Here is a 23,055-nt window from a genome sequence, read left to right on the forward strand (position 1 = left end):
ACTTTTCTGAAAGTTTGAATGTTACATATGACCAATAAAAAATTATTTATAAATCTGAGTTTAGTGAAAATGATTTACTCTTCATGGAGCCAGTTTAACCCTAACCAGATTTTAGGGACATAAGGGACAGCAGATGTATGAAGGAACAGCGCCTCCTTGAGTCATATTACTGAAAACACAACGGGTCCAGAATTCGACGTAACACCGGAAGTTGGAATTTTTGATTTGACTTTACTGAGTCTGCGCAGTGCGACGGGCTCCACCTCCTGGTTTGTGTGTGGCTTTACTGTTGTAGAAGGAGAGGAGGGAGCAAACTAAGGATTTCAGTACATTTGTACATTTTTATATATAAAAAACGCGAGTCGTTTCTGCTGGTTAGTGAGACTCTGGAAGAAGAAGAAGAAGAAGAAGGAGAGCGACAGGAGTGAAGGGCAAAAAGAAGACAAGAAAAAGGAGGAGGAGGACTGGGAGGAGAAAATTTGGGACAGTGGAAAATGCTGCGGATTTGACCAAAAGGTAAGAAAAGCCACCGGATCGATACTCATTGTTGAAGTTGTCGGTGGTGGGCGGGTGGGCGCCGTGATGATGGAGGTTTACACCCGCAGCCACCGCAGTATGTGGCTGCAGAATGTAGGTCATTGTGTCGCTGGGTCGGGCTGAAACGAGCCGAGCCGAGACGTGTTGGGCCGAGCCATGCTGCAGGGAGACTGCAGGAACGCAGACCAAGGTGAAGCCCTGCTGCAACAGGATAGCCTGAGTGCTGCAGTAACACCAAAATTAACCCTAATAGTCTAAAAAACAACAACAAAAAAACAAAAAAACGGGGGGTTGAAATAAATATATAGGGCCACATTGGGGCCAGTATTCAAATAGTTAAAGAAACTAGTGAAAATTTTCTTTCACTTACAAATGTACAAAGATAATAAAAACACAGCTTGGTAGTTAAGCATAGCTTTCCCCTTCAGGATTTCCGTAAATGCTAAGTTTCCTCAAAAGCGCACTGAAGAAAAAGCAGTTTTTACTTCTTTGTGTGTATTTGGGTCTGTGACATATCAAAAGGCACATAAACCAAGCTGAAAAGCTAGCACGGGTAAACACATTTTGAAGTATTGATTTGAATGAAAACATGCAAACAAAGAGAAATGAAGGCAACTTATACCTCATGTGATGTCAACAAATGCATGTGCTTGATTTTTTTTATCTTGGTTAATGGACAGCATGAAACAAAATAACAAAACGAATAGCATCACTCACGGTTCTTAGCATGCTTCCCCAAAGCTAATAAACCATTTCTAAAGTGAGCTTGAGAAATGTGTAGTTGCTAGTTTTATGCTGAGTTGTCGGACTCGGAGAGTAACGGTACATTTGTTTGGTAGCAAGGGCACTAAGTGGTCAAAAACATACAAAAAATACTTCACTGTAATCACTAAAACAGGAAACTTTGGATTAAATCAATAATTTGATGATTAATTTTTCTGTATGGACTATCTGCGCTGTTATCACAATTTATACACCTACAAGGCGTATGAGTAAAGGAGCTCATTCTCTTCAGGTTGTGGCCTGCAGGCTGTGGAACAACTTTCCTCCCCGATGGGTTTGGATGAATCATTCAATCCTTTTAAAAATAGTTAAGAACCCGTCAGTCAGTTCAACCAGGCCTTTGGTTTTGTGCTTTTTCTACTGCTGAAAACATAAAATAACATTATTTTTACAGGTAATAGTATGTTTTTATTCTTATGTTGTTTTGATACATAGAGATAGTTTTTTTTGCCATGCTTTTGTCCCTCGAATATAACAGGCTGATATTATCTGCTTAATTAGTTGGGCTATCAGCTCTGGTTTCCAGCCTGCAGTTTAATGCTTCACGGATATACTAATCGTAGTTTTAAAGCAGGATTATCCTAATAAGAGTGATGGGCTGCAATCCTTTTTACTTTCCACAGTGTGACTGGTATGATATGTAAATTTGGAACGACAGCAATTCAAGTGTTAAGCCTGGCCTTTAATAGTAAAATTAAGAGCCAGCAGCTTACAATTATAAAGAGAAAATCGCAATCTATGAGTTTTGAAGGGATCATGTCTCCAGACCACTTGCTGAGACATGATATTTGATAATTCACTATTACCCTGCTACAATGACTACCTTCAAAGACGATGACAGTAGGCAGGAGAAATAATTGACAGATGAAAAGTGCAGGGTGAGCAGTAGAGCAGCACAGATGTTTCACCAGCCACTAAACCAACAGAAACACAAACCTGCTGATTTATGGTCAGACTGCTGAGTGCGACCTGGAAAAAAAAAGAAAAGAAAACAACCTGATTAAACAGGCAGTAAATCACAGACAAACCGGAGCCAGCAACTGGAATCTGCCGGGAGGATCGCCAGCTGGGAGGAAATCTGTTTTGGGAAAAATAACAGAACTGTCCCTGCCTTATTTGTTCAGCACTTCAGCTGCTCTGATGTGTGTCAAATATTCTTTGTAGAAACTCAAACCATCTTTTCATGGTTTGTCACTTATGAACTTGGTTCTGTTCTTCAACTCCGAACCTCACAGGAGAAAAGGTGACACTTGTGTTTTTTTTCCCCACAGGTCTTTAAACATCTGTCACGTCTCTCTGTGTTTTGAGCGCTTTTCTTTGCAGGTGGTTTCAGGTGATGAGCTGAGACGCACTCATCCCCCGTCTTACTCAGGGTGTTTATCTTTTGAGGTCTTCACCACAGATATTACACTCAAAGCCCTTTGTACACATTTGACAGCTGACTCACTCAGTTTTGACAGACAACAAAAGCCCGCAGAGCATAAATATTTATAGAAAATTATGAGATTTTTCATCAAAATCATGGATGTTTTCTGCCTTCTGTAGTTTTATAAACTAAAATTTCATCACAAGTCAGGCTATGATGCTGGATGTTTTGTTTGTTTTCCTTTAGTTATTTAGAGATTCAAAGTTTTAAAAGCTGATCCTTGAGCAGTTTGCTTTAAATGATGATCGCTGATTATTTTAGCTCATCACAGTGTTCATGATGTGTTCAATGACCAACCAAATCAATCTTAATTTCTCTTTGCTGTTAAAGACCCAAAGAGTTGTTCATTCCTTCCTGAAATAAAGTGTGTAACAGGAGGGCATCTGAAGATAAAATCAAAACAAGTAGTGAAATTAATAGTCATTTCCAATGAGCTGCTCGGGCATCAATTGAAGTTGAGGCTGGGAAGAAAAATAAGATGATGAGGCTGGTTTTGCTTTGAGATGATGGCTTTTTCCAAACGCAGTAAGGAGGAAAATGTGCTGCAGCATCCTTGGTAGTGGTAGTATTCTGAATACAACAGAAAATTAAGAAATTACAAGATTATCTCTGTTTGTGCATCTGAAACTATGTGCCAAACCTTAATATCATTTTTATTTAAGTTGACTGTAAAAACATGGAAGCTGTTGATTGATGTGGTGGGAGTCCTTAGATTAAACTCAGGCACTGAACAGGAATTATAATCGCTGGCCGACTGATTTGTGTATGAAAGTTTAATTGTCTGAAGTGGAGGATTTATTTCTTTTTCCACCAAGGATATGAATAGAGTGAAGCATTTTCTATTTTTTAGCTTAATGTGACTTCAGCTACTCGAATGTCTCCTCAATCCCAGAAACATCGTTGTTGTTGTGCCCTGTGTATGTTGTCTTATTCCCTCTGAACAATTCCTGCTGTACGTTAGTAATCTCAGCACCAAGAGTTTCGTCTTGTCAGTTGGCGTTTTGGTTGAAGTCTCTCATGTCTCTCCAGATGTCTGGCGTCACCATGGAAGCGAGCTCCATCCTCCCCATCCTAAAAAAGAAGCTGGCCTTCCTCTCAGGTAATAAACTTGTCGTCATGTTGCTTTAATCCCAAATCTTGCCTTCAGCGACCTAACCTGTCTGGGCGTCTGTGACAGGAGGCAAGGACCGGCGCAGTGGTCTGATCCTGACCATCCCCCTCAACTCGGACCAGACCAGCATGGAGGAACTTAGCGCCACTCTGGACTACTTGCTCAGCATCCCCAGGTACAGGCATGCTAGCCAAGCTAGCCTAAAGTGTTTCTGTGAGTCCTTGTTGAAGCTAAACTCCCGTTTCCCACTTCCAGTGACAAGTGCAAGGCTCGGGGTTTCACTGTGATCGTGGACGGCCGGCGGTCTCAGTGGAACATCGTGAAGACGGTGGTCCTCATGCTGCAGGTGGAAATACGTTAAACCTTCTTCCAGGGTCAGACGTCTGGTAGCTTTTTTGTGGGTTTTTAATGATGGTGGTGTGTGGGTGGGGTTTCAGAACGTCATCCCAGCCGAGGTGTCGCTGGTCTGTGTGGTGAAGCCTGATGAATTCTGGGATAAGAAGGTCACCCACTTCTGTTTCTGGAAGGAGAAAGATCGCCTGGGCTTTGAGGTAAGAGAGTCTCACCTTCTAAAAGCAAAACCGCAATACCAGCTTTTAGTTCTTTTATGCTTGGATGGTATTTGGAAAGTAAACACCAGACATGAAAAAAATACAAGCATAACACATTGTAATGAAATTGTAGTTCATCCCTGAGTGTTTCAAGATCTAGGTGTGCAATACTGAATTCAACCTGATAGGGGGCAATAATGTTCTGGTTTCTACGCAAATGAGAAGAAGAAGAATTAAACAGAAAATTTAAAAGAATAATATTTTTACAGGATATTGATGGGTTTTTTTTCTGCCATTGTGGTGCCTAAAATTAGAAAAGAACAAACTCCATATTTCTTTAGCTTCTGGGTGTTTTCTTTATTTAGATGATAACTGTTGGGTTTTGCCGAGACCATCATTTCCTGTGATTTCTGGTTCATCTTTTCCCTAATTTTGGGTTCTTGTTCTTGTTCCCTCAAAATAAAGTGTTTTTATTCTGTAAAATCTGAGGAATTTGTTTTCAAGCGTTGTTCTTTGGTGTTAGATATTTTTGGTGGGTGTTTCATTAAAACTGGTGAGATACATTGATCAGTAATTACATTATGACAGATGATGGGAATAACAACGATTATCTCTGCTTCGTCTAATCTGTTAGTTGAGCGGTTGCACTGGAGCACAGAGAGCATTTTGTGTTCGATGATGATGAGTTATTGGCAGGAAAAAGAGGCAAGAGAAAGGATTTAATTAAGTTTGACGAGAAGCAAATAACTGAGCTCCTCTAAAACTCCAGCTCTTGTGGGACGTTCCTGGATCCTGTTTAAAGCAAATGAAAACAGCTTTTCTGTTTTATATTTTTTTAAAAATCCCCTTGTTCTCTCTGGAGTTCTCTTATCTAAGTTGTCTTGTTGAACAATATCGAACAATTTGACTCGTGTGTGTGCGTGTGTGCGTGCGTGCGCGCGTATGCGTGTGTGTTAGCCTTTAGTATCACTGCCGTACCCCTCAGATGACACTGCAGTGTGTGTTTGTGTGTGTTCCTGTGTGATTTTTTTCGTCACCACCTCGACCAAAAGACAGATGGTTTTGCTGATACAGATCTGTAGTCTTACTGACCCAAATTTCCGCAGCCGTGTTGGCTCGGCGATCGTTGCCACGGTAACCGGATCAAGTCGGCTGGTGTTGTGTGGCGACTTGGAAGTAGTTACGGAAAGATAATCCGTCACGGTGGACATGAAGGTGACCCTGTTTTTAAACCGAACCGGAGTTGTCCGTGAGCAGCAAAGGGTTAAATTCAAGCTCTAGAGCAACAGAAATGTATATCCCACTATTTGGGTCGATTCGATTTGCTGAAAACAAAACAAAAACATACGTTTTGAGAGTCGTAACAAACTGTTGGTGGAATCATTCTGCTGTGTCTCTGGGCGTCTTTGTCCTCTGTCCATTCCTGGGCAGAAGCAAACATGCACAGCTGCTAGATATGGAGACCCCAGTGACGCTGCTGAAATGTGACTCATCTCAGCTATGGAGAGCCGTCGTGGTTGACACAGCGGGTTGTACAGCTGCTGTAGCGTCTGACCCAGCACTTATATCAAAAACACTCTCACACTCTCTGGTTGGAGTCCAGGTTTACTGCTGGCATCTTCTGCCGTGACAACTGGAAGACAGACTCTCCACCAGCTGTCTCTTCCAGGTTTATTTCTGAGCCAGACTTACTGCAGATGCTATTCATGTGAAAATGAGGGGAAAAAAAGAAAACAAGGTTACTGTCTAAAGTTGGCGTTAACTCAAAGGTGAGCTTGTTTTTCTCTTTTTTTCTTTCTGTTATAATTCTTAAAGCTTGCAGGCCAAGTTGAAACACAGTGTGCTCTGTTTTCAGATTAGGAAACCGTCAGAGACTCTGAGGCAAAAGTTCATCTTGTGATCCAAGAACTGTGGATCACAAGAATTGTATTTTGGGTCAAACAAACCAACATAATGTAGAGTTTGATCCAAGAAAAATATCTGTAAGTTTTTTTTTGTAGAAAGAAAAAAAGTTGGTTTAAAGCATTTTGCAGTAACTGGGTCAATGATTAACGAAGTGGCTCTAATAAAGACCCAAACAACGAATAGGGCTGCTTGGCTTTATTAAGGTTTGGTTAAAGTGTCCCAAACTGTCATGTAAACAGTTTGATGAACTGTAATTATGTGAGGATTTCCTCTTTGTTACTGACTCCGACTATTATTGCAGAATAGCTCTTTTCACATTGGCAGAATGGGTTACGTTTGTTTTTCACAGGCTAAACTCTAACACTCACCTCTGCTGCTCAGCCTGCATCTTTCTTATAAATGTAGCGCAATTTAAAGGAAAATGTATTTTATTGTTGCTCTGAGTGTTGCGAGTTCAGGCAAGTAGCCGCTTCTTATTTCACACATATCTGCCTGACTTGACTGGAATGTTCTCAATGTTTCCATTGTGCAGTTATGCAGCTGCAATGATGGATTTTAAGATTTTTTTTTTTTTTGAGAGTTGTTTATGAATATGATGAAAACAAAGACGATCTATTTAGTCAGTAGTTGCTGTTGAAGGAATCAGAATAACGACTTGGAGAACCAAGGAGCAGAAGTCCAGAGTTATTACATACGATCAACATCACAACCGTGTCTTAAGTTATGATTCTGGAGAATTTAGTGGAGCGCCACGGGATCTCCTAAAGTTCCCCTATGATTTTGGGATATCCACACAGTCTCTTATTATCCCCGGCCTCTCGAATGCGTTTGCTGAACAACCCAAAAGAGAACAATCTGCTGCTCCGCTGCAAAGCCGAGTCCCAGGGAATGTGATTCAGGCGTGAGCAGAAAATTAATAACAGTTATTAAGTAAAGGAAGAAAACAGATGTGAGGGAGCAATAAATGCCTTCAAGTTGTTATAAAAGCTGTAATTAGGTTTGCTCTGTTCACAGCCTGCTGCTGTTATGGGATGTGTAATAGAGGCTTGTTTGGAAAAGTACATATTTAAACCTAGTTTTTCCATAAGTGAGCAAAGATGAAATGAAACGGAAGAGAGAATGTCTGGCCCTACCAATGATGGCTGTTTAAGAAGAGAAAAAATAAGAAATCTGAGCAGAATTTGCTGTCTGTCTTCTTATTATTGAACAATTATTTTGGTTTTGAATTGTTGTTTTTTTATGGTATTATATTTAAAGTAGCCCCTGTTGTTGTTGTAATAATCAAGTTAGTGACCGTGCTGTAAACTTATGTACTGAACAAATGCGCTGTTTATGTGCACTCATTGAAAAAAAATCCAAGGAAATCCCAAGTAAATGCTACACTTTTCACTTTTTTAAGTTTTAGAGCATAATAATAAAATCCACTTAATTTCAAGAAATTGAAAAAGATTTTTTTTAGTGCTTACAGAAGTAGAAAAGAAAAATCATATACTTTATTTTTTCTTGGAGACGTGTTCTTTGTGTAATGTTACCCTCTTGAATGAAATTAGAAAAATCATTAAACAGATGGAAATTGGGAAACGCGAAAAGATAAAAATATAAAACGTATCCAATAAAATAGTCTTAAACGCAGTTCAGATTTTCCTTCCCTTATTTCTCTGTGAAATTATGGTTGAATTTATGATTTGAGACTTTGAGAGCAAACTTTATATGTAACTGTACCGCATGGCGTTACTTTCATTCAACAAAAGTATCACCAGCTGTTGTCAACCTTTATTCGTCGATTCAGGTGATCCTGGTTTCGGCCAATAAGCTCACTCGCTACATCGAACCGTGCCAGCTGACGGACGATTTCGGAGGAAGTCTGGACTACGACCACAGCGACTGGCTCAACAAGAGGCTGGTAAGTGAAATATATGTAAATGACGTCTACTTTTACAGCTCGCTGCATGTTGATAGCACCTCATTTATTTGTCTTTTATTTCAGGTTTTTGAGAAGTTCACAATGGAGTCGACGTCTCTTCTGGACGAGCTAACGATCATTAACGACAGTGAGAAGAGCGCCTCGGTGGACAAAGACAAGTAGGCAGTCTCCCCCAGGATCCTCGGACATGTATCCAGTCACACACAGCTACAGTTTTGAAGTAGACGCTCTGTTTTATCTTTGTAGATCTACTGATGGAGCTCTCTTGCCATCCTTTGATCCTGAAACTGTCCTCCAGACTGGTAAGTATTATTTTCTTTCTGAATGTAAACCAGTTTTACGTTGGGTCCAACAGATTTCCAGTGGTGTAAACATTTCAACTAATACAGAGTCTTCACATTTTATTCATGTATATAAAAGTAAGGCATTCAAATGTCTTAAATTTGAAGGGAAAAAGTAATGAGTTGACCTTTAATTCATTTATTGTTGTGATAGGACTATTTAATCTGATAAATCCCATGTAGTTTTCTTCGAAAGTTTGACTTGCATGCAGACGTCTCCACTGCAGCTACCGCTAACTTGCTGCTAACATACGTTTGCTAGCGAGCTAGCTGTCTTTTTTTTTTGCATCCATCACGTGTAAATGCAAATTTATCATTAGTTGACGGAACAATATTCGTCTTTGCTATTGGCTTACTCCTGTTGCCAACCCATACGATTTATTTATTTGCATTTTTTTGGTACATTTCCATTTGTAATGGTCTTTAAAACCTGCAGAAAGCATGTAATAACTGCAAGATTATGAATGGAATTAGAAAATAAAGAGTTGATATGTGTATGGCAAAGAATCCAGAACAAAAATTGATAGATTTCTTAAGGTCACAATCAAAAGTTGTTTAGGTATTTTATCATGGTTTTATGGGAGGTTTTAAGGTAACAATGACAGAGAACAGCTCTGTTCTTATTAATGACCCACTTTTCTACAGCAACACTCCTCAGTGATTCAAAGAGCCAAATGATCAACTGCATCAAGGTCGGGCGAGCAATGTGAGGATGAAATATCCCTCATAATGAAGCACAGACATGATGCTTCACTGAACAATTATTTCTTTGTCCTCAAGACAAAAACAAGCTTTATTCTCACAGAATCACAATAATTACTTTACAAAAGCATGGCAGATTGAATTATCAATGAAACTATGAAAATCAGTAACACAGACACTTCCCATTGCCAAAAATGGACACATTCCTTAGAGATCTCTCCTGTTTTTGCTTTTCTTTTCATGACGTTCAAGTTTTTCAAAACATGAAACCAGTTTTATTATCAGTAAACTAAAGCTGCTGCTAAAGGATTATTTCATTCGTTAGGGGAACTGGCTGTGCCGTCCTTGGCAGGAGAGATTGGAATCAAGCATTTACCACCTTGGCCCTCTATTCTTTGCAGAATTATTTTAATTCAGCCATGCGAGAGGATTTTCTAGCACAAACAGCTTCTTTATGGTTATGTCAGAGCGTCGCAATCTCATTTAAGTGTGGGCTGCAGAACCTTGTCTTGTTTTTAAATCATTTTTAGCCATTCAAAGATGGATTTCCTGCTGTGCTTCAGATCATTGTCCTGCTGTAAAATCCAATTGCGTCTTTATAAAACCTGGCAACCTGACATTCTTTGTTAGGGTTTTTTTTGGTAGCATGCAGAATTAATGATAATGTGAGCTTTGCATAGCTTTGCATAGTGAAGCTAAAATGAGTCTGAACAGCCAGACAGCGTCTCCCTTCTCATGTTGCCAGTGCTGACTCTGAGGTGTTCGACACCAACAGACTAGTTTGACACCAAACCTGACGCCAAACAGCCACTAACATCATCTGCATATGCTGTGTGGACGTGCTCATTGAAAGGACTGGCTTGTGTGTGTTGGCCAGAGGTTAAATGAGTCTTTGTTTGTGGTACCACCATCCTCCATTCACAAGCTTCTGTCATAATGTAACGGCATGTAAACAAACACTGACCCCTCATTGTTTCCCATATTTTTATTTATTTATCTTTTTGTAAAGTCCTTTATTGTTTGAACTTCTGTGTGTGTGTGCAGGTCACGAGCTGCTGTCGGAGCTGCAGCAGCGCCGCTTCAACGGCTCAGAGGGAGGAGGAGGAGGGCAGGCAGGTGAGGAACCAATAAAAAAAAAATGGCTGCCTCGGACCTGAGAGAAATCAGGGTTTATTTTTACTTACTGTGTGACGCAAAATAAATTGGTGCTGTATAAATTTATTTTATTATTGCTTTAGGAAACATGAAAGTCATTTAACACCACCTACTGTTAAAGCTAGTTGCTAGCTTTAGCAACTGTCTGCTAGCTTAATTGTGCAAGTCATCTGTAACTGCATTCTGCCAAGTTATTAATTATATTAAGTTAAAGCAGTGTTTTAAATTAACTAACAAAGTTGAGTCAGAGATTTTTTTCCATTTCAACTTTTGAGGTAATAGTTGTTAAAATTAGAATGCTAACTTAAGCTAATTGTCATAGCTAGTCTGCTTATCCTTGTTTTTCTTACATTATGGGGCTTAAAGAAAAAAAATGGTCAGGATAAATGTTTAGTTGTTTCCCCAAAGTGCTTTATAGCTGTGCAACAGTGTGTCATTGAAAAATAGATAAATTAATAGTACTTAAGTGGTTCATTACACGCAGCGTTCAGTCTTTAATGAATTCCCGTCTCTCCATCTGACGATGTTGTCACTAAAACCTGTTTCAAACACGGGCGTGATCGATTCTGGTGTCTGTCTCTCCCAGCTCCAGCTTGGTGCCCCATGGAGGAGGAGCTGCTGGCTCAGCCTCAGGTGACGAAGCTGCTGGACTCGCTCAGGGAGCAGTACACCAAGTACCAGGAGCTGTGCAGGCAGCGGAACAAGAGAGCGCAGCTGGACGAGATCCACACCAAGGTCATGCAGGTAACGAACGCTGCCGTTTTACAGAGAGAACCAGGACAAATGAAACTGGTAGAAAATCACAGCAGGGGCCCAGCATATAAAATGATCTGGTTCAAGTGTTTTCTGGATCAGTTCAGAAAAGGAGCATATAAATATGAAAACATTTGTATTTCTATACTTTTCTCCTCGTTCGCTTGTTCTTCTATGTATCCATTTCATTTTCTTGAGTCCTTCCTTCGATGTAAACTTCATTCTCTCCATCCAGCCACATGGCCTCCTGCTCTTTTAGTTTCCCTTTTTTCATTCCTTGTGTCATCCCTTTCTTCTTTTTTGTCCTTTAAATAAACAATACTCAGCCTGGTGGGGGCACAAGTAAAGCCTGGTGGCCCGCCAGGCTTATAATACACTGGGGAAAACCCTGAATTCCTTCTTTCCTTGTCTGTCCTCCTTACTTTTTGTTTTCCTTTCTTTCTCTCTTTCTCTTTCTTTTCTTAGTTGAAAGGACTGAAAAATTAATGCTGGAAAGATGTGCAGAAATCATATAAAATGAAAATCCAACCTGCAATCACTTCACTATATTAATTTTTCTCATCCTCATACGCCTTTTAAAAGTCAGAGTTATGTTTTTGAACAGGTTATAAATGTGTAATCGTGTCAGGCGGATGCTGCAGCATTCATTCCTCTGTGTATTCATCAGTTTTAACCTTCAACTCTCAGAAACGGCGCAGCTTTTCAGCACAAGAACAGTATTCTCTGCTGACTGAAGGTCTTACAGCCACAGGGGCTGATGGGTAACAACATCATCTTGGAAATGAGCCTGGGGTTGCTATAGTAACCACAATAAGTCGCCCAATAGCTTAAGAGGATGTGAGGCGGTGGGGGGGGAGGGGGTTGGCCTAGTTCTGGATCGAACTGTGGTCGTGTTTGTGTGCTGCTTAAGGCGCCACTGACCTGATAAACACAATTAACTCAGGATTCTGACAGGAAAGCAACCAAACATCTGCAGATGTTGCCATTTAGTCTGATACCATGAGTATTTCACCTTAGTTAACACAGTTATGATGAGTCTGTGTAGTTTTCTTCATGCAGAAACCTCATGAGTGAATCTAAAAGGGAACCAGAAATCCGCTTTTTCTAAACAAACATGAAAACGGCAGAAAAATTCATTTTGCTTTAATTTCAGCTCAAACCTTGCAAACCTTATCCTCCTATTAGTTTAACTTGCCTTTTTAAAGTAAAATTGGCGTAAATGCATTACGCCAATTTGTGACGTTGATGGTGACGGTAACGGTGTCACTTTAGATTAAACTCTAAATTCAAACAGCCTGTAATCACAGTTTTAACTGGCTTTATCAAAAAGTAAAATAGATTGACTTTATTAAAACTTTTACCAGTGACTTTCAAGACCGATTGTGTTCAAACTGCTAAGCTAAGACAGCAAAACGAGTGGAGCGGTCCCTCAAAACGCTTTGAGTTCATTCACTCGTCTGTAGTGAAGTGGATTACTCACAGAGCAGCAGGTAGAGCACCAGAGCCCCCTGCTGGTTGCTCATGTGAACTACTGCACCTTTTTTTTAACTCCCTCTGGAGGAGGATGCTTGGCGTGTTTTAATGGACATCCTGTTAGCCTGCCTACTGACTGAACCCCACAAATGCTACTAATGTGTCGGATGAATCTGCTGACAGACATAAAGCACTTTGAGTGGTTAAAAAAATATGGAGACCTCCACGTAAATCCAGTTCACTTAGTATGAAAGCTACGATGCGCCTGGCGTGTGATCGACATCGATGCTAACATTAACAATGTATGATGCTTTAATGGGAAGGCACCTGGTTTTGCTGCCTGTGTCTCACTCTGCTACGTTTTGACAGTTTTATTTGAAATGAAATAAATATTGAGTTAAATACCCACAGATAAGATCAGCATGTATGTTTTTCTTTTTTTTTCCCATCTGTTTTTCATCAGGTGGTGAACTGGCTGCAGGGTCCCGGTTCAGAGCTGCTGAAGACTCAACAAACGATCGGCGACTCGATGCGAGCGGCGCAGGCTCTGCAGCAGAAACACGAAGAGATCGAGAGTCAGCACAGTGTAGGAAAACACACGTCTCTCAAACTCAGTGTTTACCTCCAGTGACAGCAGGCCTGGCATGACGACTAATTTTGCTGGACGTTAAATTGTCCCAGCAATTATTGCGATGAATAAAACTCTTGATTTGAGACCATTTTCAAGTAATATATTACTTTATTGGTCTCAAACACCAGTAAACTTTTATTTTGTAAAGAACACTTCACACTGGGACTGGAAGGTATCTTAAATACTCAAAATAAAACACCAAAATAAAACAGAAATAAAAACCACTAATAGCTAAAGCCATAAATAAAATGGATTATAAAATTGCCCTTCAAAAAATGTGAATCACCAGAATGGAAATTAAGCAGCTCATTTTAATTTATTAGGCAATTAATTGATCGATTGCTTATTGCGACAAGCTTATTTGACAGCAAAATTCATGTTCATGAATTAAAACTGAAGTTAGTGTTTATGTTCAAATTAAAGAGATTTACCAAATGCTACAAATATTTAGGTAAGTTTTTTGGTAAACGTTCAGCAGCCTGAGGTGGATGTTTGCGTCGTTTCCGTGGTTTCATGCGAACCGCCTCTCTCTTTCTCTCTCTCTGTCTCTCTCTCTCTCTCTCTGTCTCTCTCTCTGTCTCTCTGTCTCTGTCTCTCTCTCTGTCTCTGTCTCTCTCTCTCTGCGTGTTCAGGAGTGGTTCGCGGTGTACGTGGAGCTGAACCAACAGATCGCTGCCCTGCTCAGCGCTGGTGAAGAGGAGGAGGTGGTGGAGCTGAAGGCGCTGCAGCAGCAGCTGAGCGACGTCTGCTACAGCCAGGCGTCCCAGCTGGAGACGCGCCAGAACGTCCTGCAGGCGGCGCACGCCTTCCACAGCACCACGCAGGAGGTAACGCCGACTGCGCCACGCGCATTCCAGCTGTCCGAGGCCGACACGCCTGACCGACCCCGCACTCTGTGTCCGCAGTTGTCTCAGCAGCTGGACGGCCTCCTGGGCATGCTCTGTGCCGACGTGTCCCCCGCCGACGGGGCGTCCATTCAGCAAAACCTCAAACTGCTGGAGGAGAAACTGCAGACTGTTGGTTTGTTCTCCGAGCGAACGCATCTTCCCCTCGCCGTCCTCAGTGACGCTAACCCCCCTCCGCCTGTTCTCGCCCCGTGCAGAAGCAGGCCTGTCCTCGCTCCGTCAGAAGGGGACGCTGGTGCTGGAGCAGATGTGCGGCCAGGCATCGTGGGCTCTGGAGGAGGCGGAGAGCCCGCCCGGAGAGCAGCAGGACAACGTCCAGCACGTTCAGGCTGTGATGGAGGAGATGGAGCTCCGCAAGCAGAGGTAGCTCTGCACCCCTCCTCTTTATGGAAGAGTGCTGGAAATCCTTGAAAATGCTTGAGTTTCAATATTTAGAAAGTGCTTGAAAGTCTTTCATATCCTAATGGAACGGTTTTGTAATAAAGTGTAGTGTAACGTTTGATTAAACGTGTTATTTACTGTTGAACTCAGACGGATGCACATTTTTTCCCAATGTTTTGAAGTTAAATCAGAATAAACTTTTCTTGTTTTGGGTCAGCTAGAATTACCAAAATTATTTATTTTTGCTAAATGACAGAAAATCTAGCAAGACTATATTTTAAAGATTTTTTTTGCAACTTTCTTTCTGTAATGTAAGCATTTAATTTAACACAATTTGTTTGAATCGTTTCAATGTAATGAATATTTATTATTCCTAATGTCTCAATGACTTGTTGATCTTTGCAATTGAAACAAAGGTTGGCTTATATTTTCATATGCTAAACTTTGTCACAGAAATTGGACAATTTTTATTTTTTGTATTTAAATCGGTGTTTTGAAATGTCTCACTCTCTCACACACCCTTATCCACCTGACTGGTCCGACAACAAAACATAAAATGTCATTTGAATTTATCTTGTTCCTGCAGTAGAATGTAGATCCTATCACAATACATTAATAACGGTAATAAATAATATCACAATCATGAATTATTTATCAGGTTTATTTGTAGGTCATTTGTCTTGATTTTATCTCCAAAGTGTGGTGCTGGAAAAGTTTGAAAACTTACCTTGAAAATACTTGAAAAGTGAATGTGGGAAAAATGTACGAACCGGGTTACAAAGTCACAGCAGAGTTTCATTTTCTGATCTGTACATGTTACTGTTCATAACTGAAGTTATTGAGTACAGCAGTGGTTTTACTCAGTAATCATTTAATGAACCTGTGTGTGTGTGTGCGCGTGTGTGTGTGTGTGTGTGTGTGTGTGTGTGTTTCAGGTGTGAGGACATGGTGGATGTGAGGAGGCTGAAGATGCTGCAGATGGTTCAGCTGTTTAAATGTGAAGAAGATGCTCTGCAGGTAAAAGGCGTATGGATTTAAAAGCGATTACTCAAACACTGACGTATATTTCCTGTATTGATCAGATGATTATCTTTCTGTATGTGTGCGCGTGTGTGTGTGTGTGTGTGTTCAGGCGGTCGAGTGGCTCGGTGAGCTGTTGGACGCCTTGTTGAAGACACACGTCAGGCTGGGAGACGACTCCCAGGAGACACGGACCATGTTGGACAAACACAAGAAGTTTGTGGATGTGGCTCAGGTGACAGAGTCCATAGAAAAAACTAAAAATATGTTTGTGGAAAATTTTAACTTTCCACAAACTGAGACTAGAAAGTTTTATTGCTGCTATATAGTAAAATCTGTCCCTAATGTTGGTACTAGATAGAGACATGTTGGTTGTCTGCGCCAAAATCATTTTTAGATCTTCTATTTATCACACATCAGTTTTTTAACTGGCTCTGCTTTTCAAACTTTATTTCTTTTTTTTTTTCTTCGCAGAGCACATACGATTACGGCCGCCAGCTTCTGCAGGCGACCGTGGTCCTCTGTCAGTCGCTGCGCTGCACGACGCGCTCGTCCGGCGACACTCTGCCGCGACTCAACCGGGTGTGGAAGCAGTTCACCGTCAGCGCCGACGAGAGGCAGCAGCGGCTGGAGCTGGCCCTGAACTTCCACACCGCCGCGGAGAGGGTGAGTTTTACAACTAGAGGAGACGAACGCATTGGGATTTTATGATAATTGGGAAATGAAAACCTGTTTCAATGACTGAATTCATCTTCCTGTTTGTTTGAGTCTCACTGACTAGTTGATTCTTTTTGCTTTGACCTCTGACATAAAGCTAAGCACTTCACTAGTTAACTTATATTGTTTTTGTAAATATTTTCATTATTGCCCTAATTTTTAAAAGCTTTTACTGATTTTAGCTCATTTCCATACGGCTGAATAACAGTGTTTGCCATTATTATACTGTTTCAAAATAAAGAAACAAAAAGATTTGACTGGGTTCACATTTTAAGCTGAATGTTGCGTCTCATATTAGCATGATTTGCATGGAGCACTTTAGTAAAAGTGTGTATACCAAGACAACACAGAGCCTTATTATTATCACTCTTTCCAAATAGTGGCCAATATTTCTTAATTCCAGCATGCCCTCTTCTCATGCTGCATTCAGGTACAGCTGGGACACTAGATTAACAAAAAACCTAGTGTCTCAGTACTTTTTTATTCTCAATTCTTGGCACAATGTTTTTGAAAAATGTCTGACCTCTCACTCTGACCATTTTTAAGGGGTTACATTGTTATATATTCTTCCTATCCAGGCATTGGCAGTGCTTTCATCATTTTAATTAAAGAAAAATCCAAACCAAATCTTCAGTCACTTCTATACGTTCCCCTTTTTAACGTTTAAGACAGAATAAAATCAAAAACATTTTTCGAATTTGAAAAATATTCCTTGAGTACAGCCAGAATAAACAAAATATAAAGACGTCACTAAAATGTACTGAACTCTGACTTTAAAACTGAAAACATACCAACCTGTGATTGCACTATGCCGCTTCACCCCTATTTTAAAGTCTAAATTTGATTGTATGTTTATTTTTGTCCATTTTGCTTCAGGTGCTGCAGCAGGTGCGTGTGGAGGTGGAGTCTCTGGATGAAGTCGACTCTTCAGGGAGAACTCTGCTGGACAGACTCACTTTGCCCATCATCTTCCCTGACGGGTACAAACCCAAACCTTTACTAACCTTTCACTTATTTAACTATAGCTCTACTTTATGTTCCAAATGTGTGATCAGAGCATCAGGTTCCTCAGCTTTTTTTTTCATTCATTCTTTTGAAAGCATTTCTTCTTGTTTTGTTTTATTTTTAACAATAAAATAAGTTGCATTAGATGGCTTTTCTTTAAGTGTATTTCCAACAGTTTAAATAACTTATGTATTCAATTCAATTCAGTTCAATGATTTGCTTCTTGGAAGAAGAGGGGGAAAAAAAAATGAAATGACTAAAACCTGTGGTCATTTCAGGAGCGAGCAGTTCTTTGGGAGTCCCAGCGACACGGCAGCCACGGTGGAGGGGGTTCGAGAGCGCCTCCTGCTGATCGAAGAGCGGCGGCTGCAGCTGCAGGAGGCCAGGCTTCTCAACAACGAGGACGAGGAGCAGGAGCAGGAAGCCGTCAACGGCCTGGAGGGGAGGCTGGATGTGATCGGGGAGGAACTGAGCGAGAAAGAGGAGCAGGACGAGGAGGAGAAGGAGGCGGAGCATCAGGACGAAGACTCGGAGCGAGCCACGCAGGACCGCTAGCGGACGCCCGACGTCAAACCGAGCAGCCTTAATGAAGCTTGTCGGTGAGGGGCTGCTGACGTCTGGAGCGCTTCTCTCCCGAGGCATGAAGCGTCTTCGTGTTCCCGCTGCAAAATAAAGTCTGCATTTTTCTGACCGTTTCTGTAAATTAAAACCTCTCAGCATCACTGCATAACCTCTCGTGGAAGCAGAGAAACATGAAGGGCCGTTCTCCTCGGTCGCTCTTTCACTCTTTGCGACAGAAACTGAGGACTTGTGCCGTTTCTCTGATATCGGTGGTTGTAAACAGTAAAAAGAGTGAAAACTGGAATAATTGCAGCTCATCTTTCTGCTCTGTGGAGGAGAATCGTTGTTTAAGGTCCTCCTAACGCCACTGCTGCCTCCTCCTCATTTACAACTGGAGCAAATCTTCCATGGTGCTTAACCCGTCTTCTTGTTGCTCTGTGGGTCTTTCTAATGTCCTTTTTTTTTTTTCTCCAGATTTCAGAAAAGAAGCCATCGTGGTTGGAGTCCTTTAAGCTGAGCATCATTCTGCTTTTAGGACTCTTTTATAGCAGCTAGGTTACCTAATTTGATGGCAAGTCTCAGAGAATTTCAAGAGAAAAAAAAGAGCAATGTTCAGTCAGCTGAAGGGAAACATTTACACTTTTGACAATATCTGTAGTCTGTTTGCTTTTCAGCATCTAAGAAAGTACAATGTCCAAATCAAGCATTCATTCAAAGAGAGCAGTTTGTGTGTAAACAAGTGATGTCAAGGCTTCACAGCAGCAGGTCAGAAACTGGCGATTTTCATTAAACTCTATCATCACTTATTTACTCTTAAACTAAGCCAACAACGCTTAAATGAATTAAAACTACAAGTTTAAATCTGAAATATCAGCAGTAATTAAAACCATGTTCCATCCAGCTGTTCGTTTTCTGAATCTCTGTGGTTTTAAATATAAAGATTTTTCAGAAGAATTGGAGTCGTTCTCGTTGTTGGCCAACACCTAAAATGTAGAGACATCTTATGTGGTAGAAATCTAAGCAGATGTATGCAGTGGGTCCCGTTTTCTGCTCACATACTTTTACTTTAAGAACCAGCTTTAATGTGGTTGAGTCGGTGAGAAGGTTTCTGTCACTCAGATCAATTCTTGAGTTGCAGTATAAAGTGCACAATATTTTTAAGTGGATTCTGCTCAGCATGTGTAACTTTCAGCTGGACTTGGAGAGGATGTTTCCTTCTGAAGGCTTCTCTGGGTTTTTACGGTTCTATAGCAGCAGACAGAGTTTCCACTTACGTTCCTGCTTCTGAAACAGTATCTACATATAAAGCAGTTCAAATGTTACTGCAGACTGCGTGGGGAAACTGACGCGTTTGTTCGTGATATCAGATGCAGACATGCAACCTCTGAAAAGGTCAAATTCCTTCTATTTATTTGATATGTTTTAAGTTCAACATTTGTCGTTCCTGGTTAGTCTTTTCTTAGGAACTGCTGCTGTAAGTGTGTCTGCTAAACGCCGTCTTTACCGTCCAATGGCAAAAACCACAACATCCTCCTCTAAATAAAGTATATGAGAAACTTGTTTGGTGTTTTTTTTTTTTTTTTGTCTTATTTTGGAGGAATGCTGAAAATGCACAAAGCAGTAAATCATTAATGAAAAGCCGTGTCATGGGCTCAACACACTGAGTTTGTTGAACAATAGAGCTTCCTTCAACAAACAGCTCACTTTAGTGACAGCTGGCTGAACTCTTGTGGTTGGCAGATATGAACTTAAATGGGCAAAAAAAACAAAAAAAAACTGATTTTTGTTAAAGTTATTTAAAACCAACAAATCAACCCTTTAAATATGAGAAGGTGTTTTTTTTTAACAAACATTTTGTTAAAATTTGATCTCACATCAAGCAAGTTGCCCATTTAAACACCCAGTAAGTTAAATAAACTGTTGTACAAACACACATTTCTCACTCCAATGTTTTTAAGTACATCTTTACTAAACACTTTACATGCCAATATATGTACATTCAAATTAAAATGCTATGAACAAAAAATATAAACTAGCACAACATTTTAGTCAGCAACCACTAGAAGGCAACATTACATCTCCAACCCGTTCATTTCCTTTCAACACTTCATTTCAATAAGTAAAAAAGCAGCGTCTTTTCTTCTGCTTTACTTATAGCCTCTGCTTTGTTTTCTATGAAACTCAGAGGAGGTCCTGCTGTGGTGCTGATGTGAATGTTGATGCAGCAGAAATAATGAGCTGACAGTCTGACCCAGAGCGTCATCGCCGAGTCTCCTTTTCCATCAGGTCTTTAGCCTCGTTGATCTTTGCAGCGAGATACGGAGAGCCGCCTACAAACAAACATGACTCAGTCTGAGCCTTTGACACTTGAAGACATTTGAACAAGCTCAAGAAAAATTATCAACGTAACATTTAAAATTCAGGATTTCCAAAGGTATGAGTGTAAAATTCATTCTGTTCAACTACTCAACTACAGGCAGCTGTCAGACAAACTTGTCAGACAGTAACAACGATGTTCAACCAACTCATAGGAGAAAAAGTTAAATTCGACAGTTTCATAGATTACTTTCCTTGTATTCCTATCTTGTGAAAATGCTCGTTTTAGGGAGCATCTATGGAGCAGATGGTGTAAAGTTACCTTTATCTGGGTGATTTAGGACCATGATCCTCCGATGTGCCTCACGTACTTTGGTCTTTGTGGCAGCTGGGCTGAATTCAACACATGAAGGTTATTGTTATTATCATTAGCCTCATGTGTTAGCACAAATGCTAACTCAAATGCTCACCTGACGCCCAGAATGAGGCCTGCCTCTCGCCTCGACATCTTCTGCTCAAAACCTCCTTTGTAATAAGACGAGAATCCCTGAGGGGACAGAAGATGGTTGGAGCTGGAGTCCTGACTCGTACCGGCAAACTGAAGTTTGCTTCTTAGACTTTTCAAGAATTTCTACGACTGTAACAATTTTCAAGAAAACTTCTAAAATGTTACTAAAAAAAAAAAAACTAAATGAAAAATGCTTATTAGGTGTGTTTCCATCTATTGGTTTGGCGCGAATCAACCAGGCTACACAAAGCGTAATTTCGTCAGATATTAAACACTTAAGTATGTAGTAGGTTGAAAACTAACAATTTAATACACATTTCTAAAAAATGTAGAGAGCTCTCCCCTCTGAACTGGAAGTTTGAAATAATTTTTTTCTGAGTTTCATGCCTCTGGTAAGGCAAAGATTCTCCAGTGGATGGGGAAATTTACTTCATTAGAGCTTGTTCAACAAATGTGTTTCCATTTTCACTTCAGCACATCAACCACAAACCACTTTAAGCGAGTGTAGAAACTTTTTTTGCAACATTAAGTTAGTTATTTTCAATTTTACCATTTCCATCAACCTTTTTTTATACAATAATTCAAAATGCGCATAATAAGCGTTAATGAAAACATCGTTTACGAGATGAACTACTATTTTTTTTTTTATTCAGTGAGAGAAACTCAAAATATTTAGCTCATCTGAACATCACAACTACGCTCAGGTGATATTTTACTTACTGCTGAGGGCATCTTCTTGACCGTTTCAGAGAAAGCCTGTCCCAGGGGCTTCCACAGCTGGAACGCATAACGACCTGGGGACAAAAAAAACAAACAAAAAAAAAACAGGATAAACAAATATTTTAAAATACAAGGCAGAAAAAAATGATCTTGTACCTGTTTGTATTTAACCAATAAAGGTTTCAGCAGCACAGGCATTAGCAGTAAAGGAATAACTCTTAAAGCAGGCTACATTTATTTCAACCTGGCAATGAGTTATTTTTACCTGCAAAACCCGCTGCAGCAACACCAAGGCCAACTGCGATTAGAGTCCCTCCCTGTCAACAAGACAAGGTTAAACTGATAAGTAAGCACACCATATGAAGGCTCTGCCACAGTGTGATCCGCTTCACCCTGAAAAAACAACCAATCTTTATCACACTATTAAATTCCTAATGTTACCATCCCATAACGTTTTAGTGGCTAAAGAGGTAAATCAGACGTAGGATGTGTTTTCTTTATGCCTTCAACAAATATATTTACTCGTGTAATTACACATCCGCCATCAGTTTCCCTAAAAAAAAAAAAAAAGCATAAACTCCAAATGAACTTCATAAAATTAACGCAGGTTATTAAGTGGGTGAATGAAAGAGAAGAAATGTAATAATAGAAACTTATTAGGCAACAAAGAAACATTATGTAAAACTATTTGACGTTCCTACACATTTTCCCTGTCTAAATGTCAACCTGTTCCAGACTCAGATCTGCAGACCTCACATTCCGGTTTTAAAGTGGAAATAAAAGACAAACAGCAAAACTGAGTTTGAAACAAATATTTACAATTATACACATTTTGAGTGTCTGGCTCATTCCCCCAGCCACAGAAGATGGTTTCAATTGGCTTTCATTTCCATCCTTCTTGTTGACAGCAGTAACATTTTTCCAGACTTATCCAGATCTAAAAACACTTTCATAAAAACCTTAAAGACCGAAAAGTAACCCTGACTATTACTCTGAATACCCTCAAACACGTCCAGAGTGCTCTATAATGACATATAGTTTAATCATGGTCAAATTAGTATATTACAATTTAGTCTGGAAATAAATATTATATAATTTATATTTAAACTTTTTACAACAAGACTGATTACTGCATGTTATTTTTCATGAAATTCACTCAGTTTGAGTTCAGTATTTAGTATCTTATGTACAAAAAGGTCACGACACGAACATGCATTATTACCTTCAAAGAGTCGTTAATGTAAAAAAATTAACAGGCAGATAAAAATTACACGTTTTCTCATCAAGAACCTAGGTAGTAATTTTGCACCAAACACTCTGACCGTTGAATTAAAGCTGCTTCACCTGAACACACGTTTCTGATGTAACCGAGCTTGACGCCGTTAGCGGTCACCGCGGCGGTTACCACAGACTTTGTCATTAAATCTCACTATATTCATTTGACAGACGCTAAAAAGACTCACCGACCACAACCCGGACACTTACCAACCGTCTGTCTATCTCTGCGTCACTCCTAATATTTGTTTTAGGGGAATATTCGGCATATCGCATTATTTCATCCACCGCTGCTGCGCCGGTCTTCGCCATGTTGCCTCCCTGACGTCACGTTTCATATCACATTTTGTATTGT

At 40.2% G+C, this 23,055-nt stretch overlaps 2 protein-coding genes across 2 annotated transcripts; one reads left to right on the forward strand and one right to left on the reverse strand.

The window, feature by feature from the left end:
* Positions 1-239: 239 nt before the first annotated feature.
* sestd1 (SEC14 and spectrin domains 1) lies at positions 240-19,440 on the forward strand. Its single transcript, XM_007547227.1, has 19 exons — positions 240-516; positions 3,776-3,845; positions 3,924-4,032; positions 4,113-4,203; positions 4,295-4,408; positions 8,103-8,216; positions 8,301-8,395; positions 8,484-8,539; positions 10,325-10,396; positions 11,022-11,179; positions 13,125-13,247; positions 13,925-14,119; positions 14,198-14,312; positions 14,395-14,560; positions 15,514-15,595; positions 15,711-15,833; positions 16,073-16,264; positions 17,192-17,295; positions 17,599-19,440. Exons 2-19 carry the CDS (start codon positions 3,776-3,778, stop codon positions 17,873-17,875), a joined length of 2,256 nt encoding a protein of 751 aa, XP_007547289.1. The 5' UTR covers positions 240-516; the 3' UTR covers positions 17,876-19,440.
* Positions 19,441-19,828: 388 nt separating this feature from the next.
* On the reverse strand, positions 19,829-23,055 carry dnajc15 (DnaJ (Hsp40) homolog, subfamily C, member 15). The gene is made up of 6 exons (XM_007547228.2): positions 22,911-23,055; positions 21,691-21,742; positions 21,426-21,499; positions 20,668-20,744; positions 20,520-20,590; positions 19,829-20,211 (listed from the first exon to the last, which is right to left on the reverse strand). The coding sequence occupies exons 1-6, from the start codon at positions 23,010-23,012 to the stop codon at positions 20,141-20,143; spliced, it is 447 nt and encodes a 148-aa protein (XP_007547290.1). The 5' UTR covers positions 23,013-23,055; the 3' UTR covers positions 19,829-20,140.

This window comes from Poecilia formosa, unplaced genomic scaffold (genome assembly GCF_000485575.1).
Source record: "Poecilia formosa unplaced genomic scaffold, Poecilia_formosa-5.1.2 Scaffold19, whole genome shotgun sequence".
Taxonomy (NCBI): domain Eukaryota; kingdom Metazoa; phylum Chordata; class Actinopteri; order Cyprinodontiformes; family Poeciliidae; genus Poecilia; species Poecilia formosa.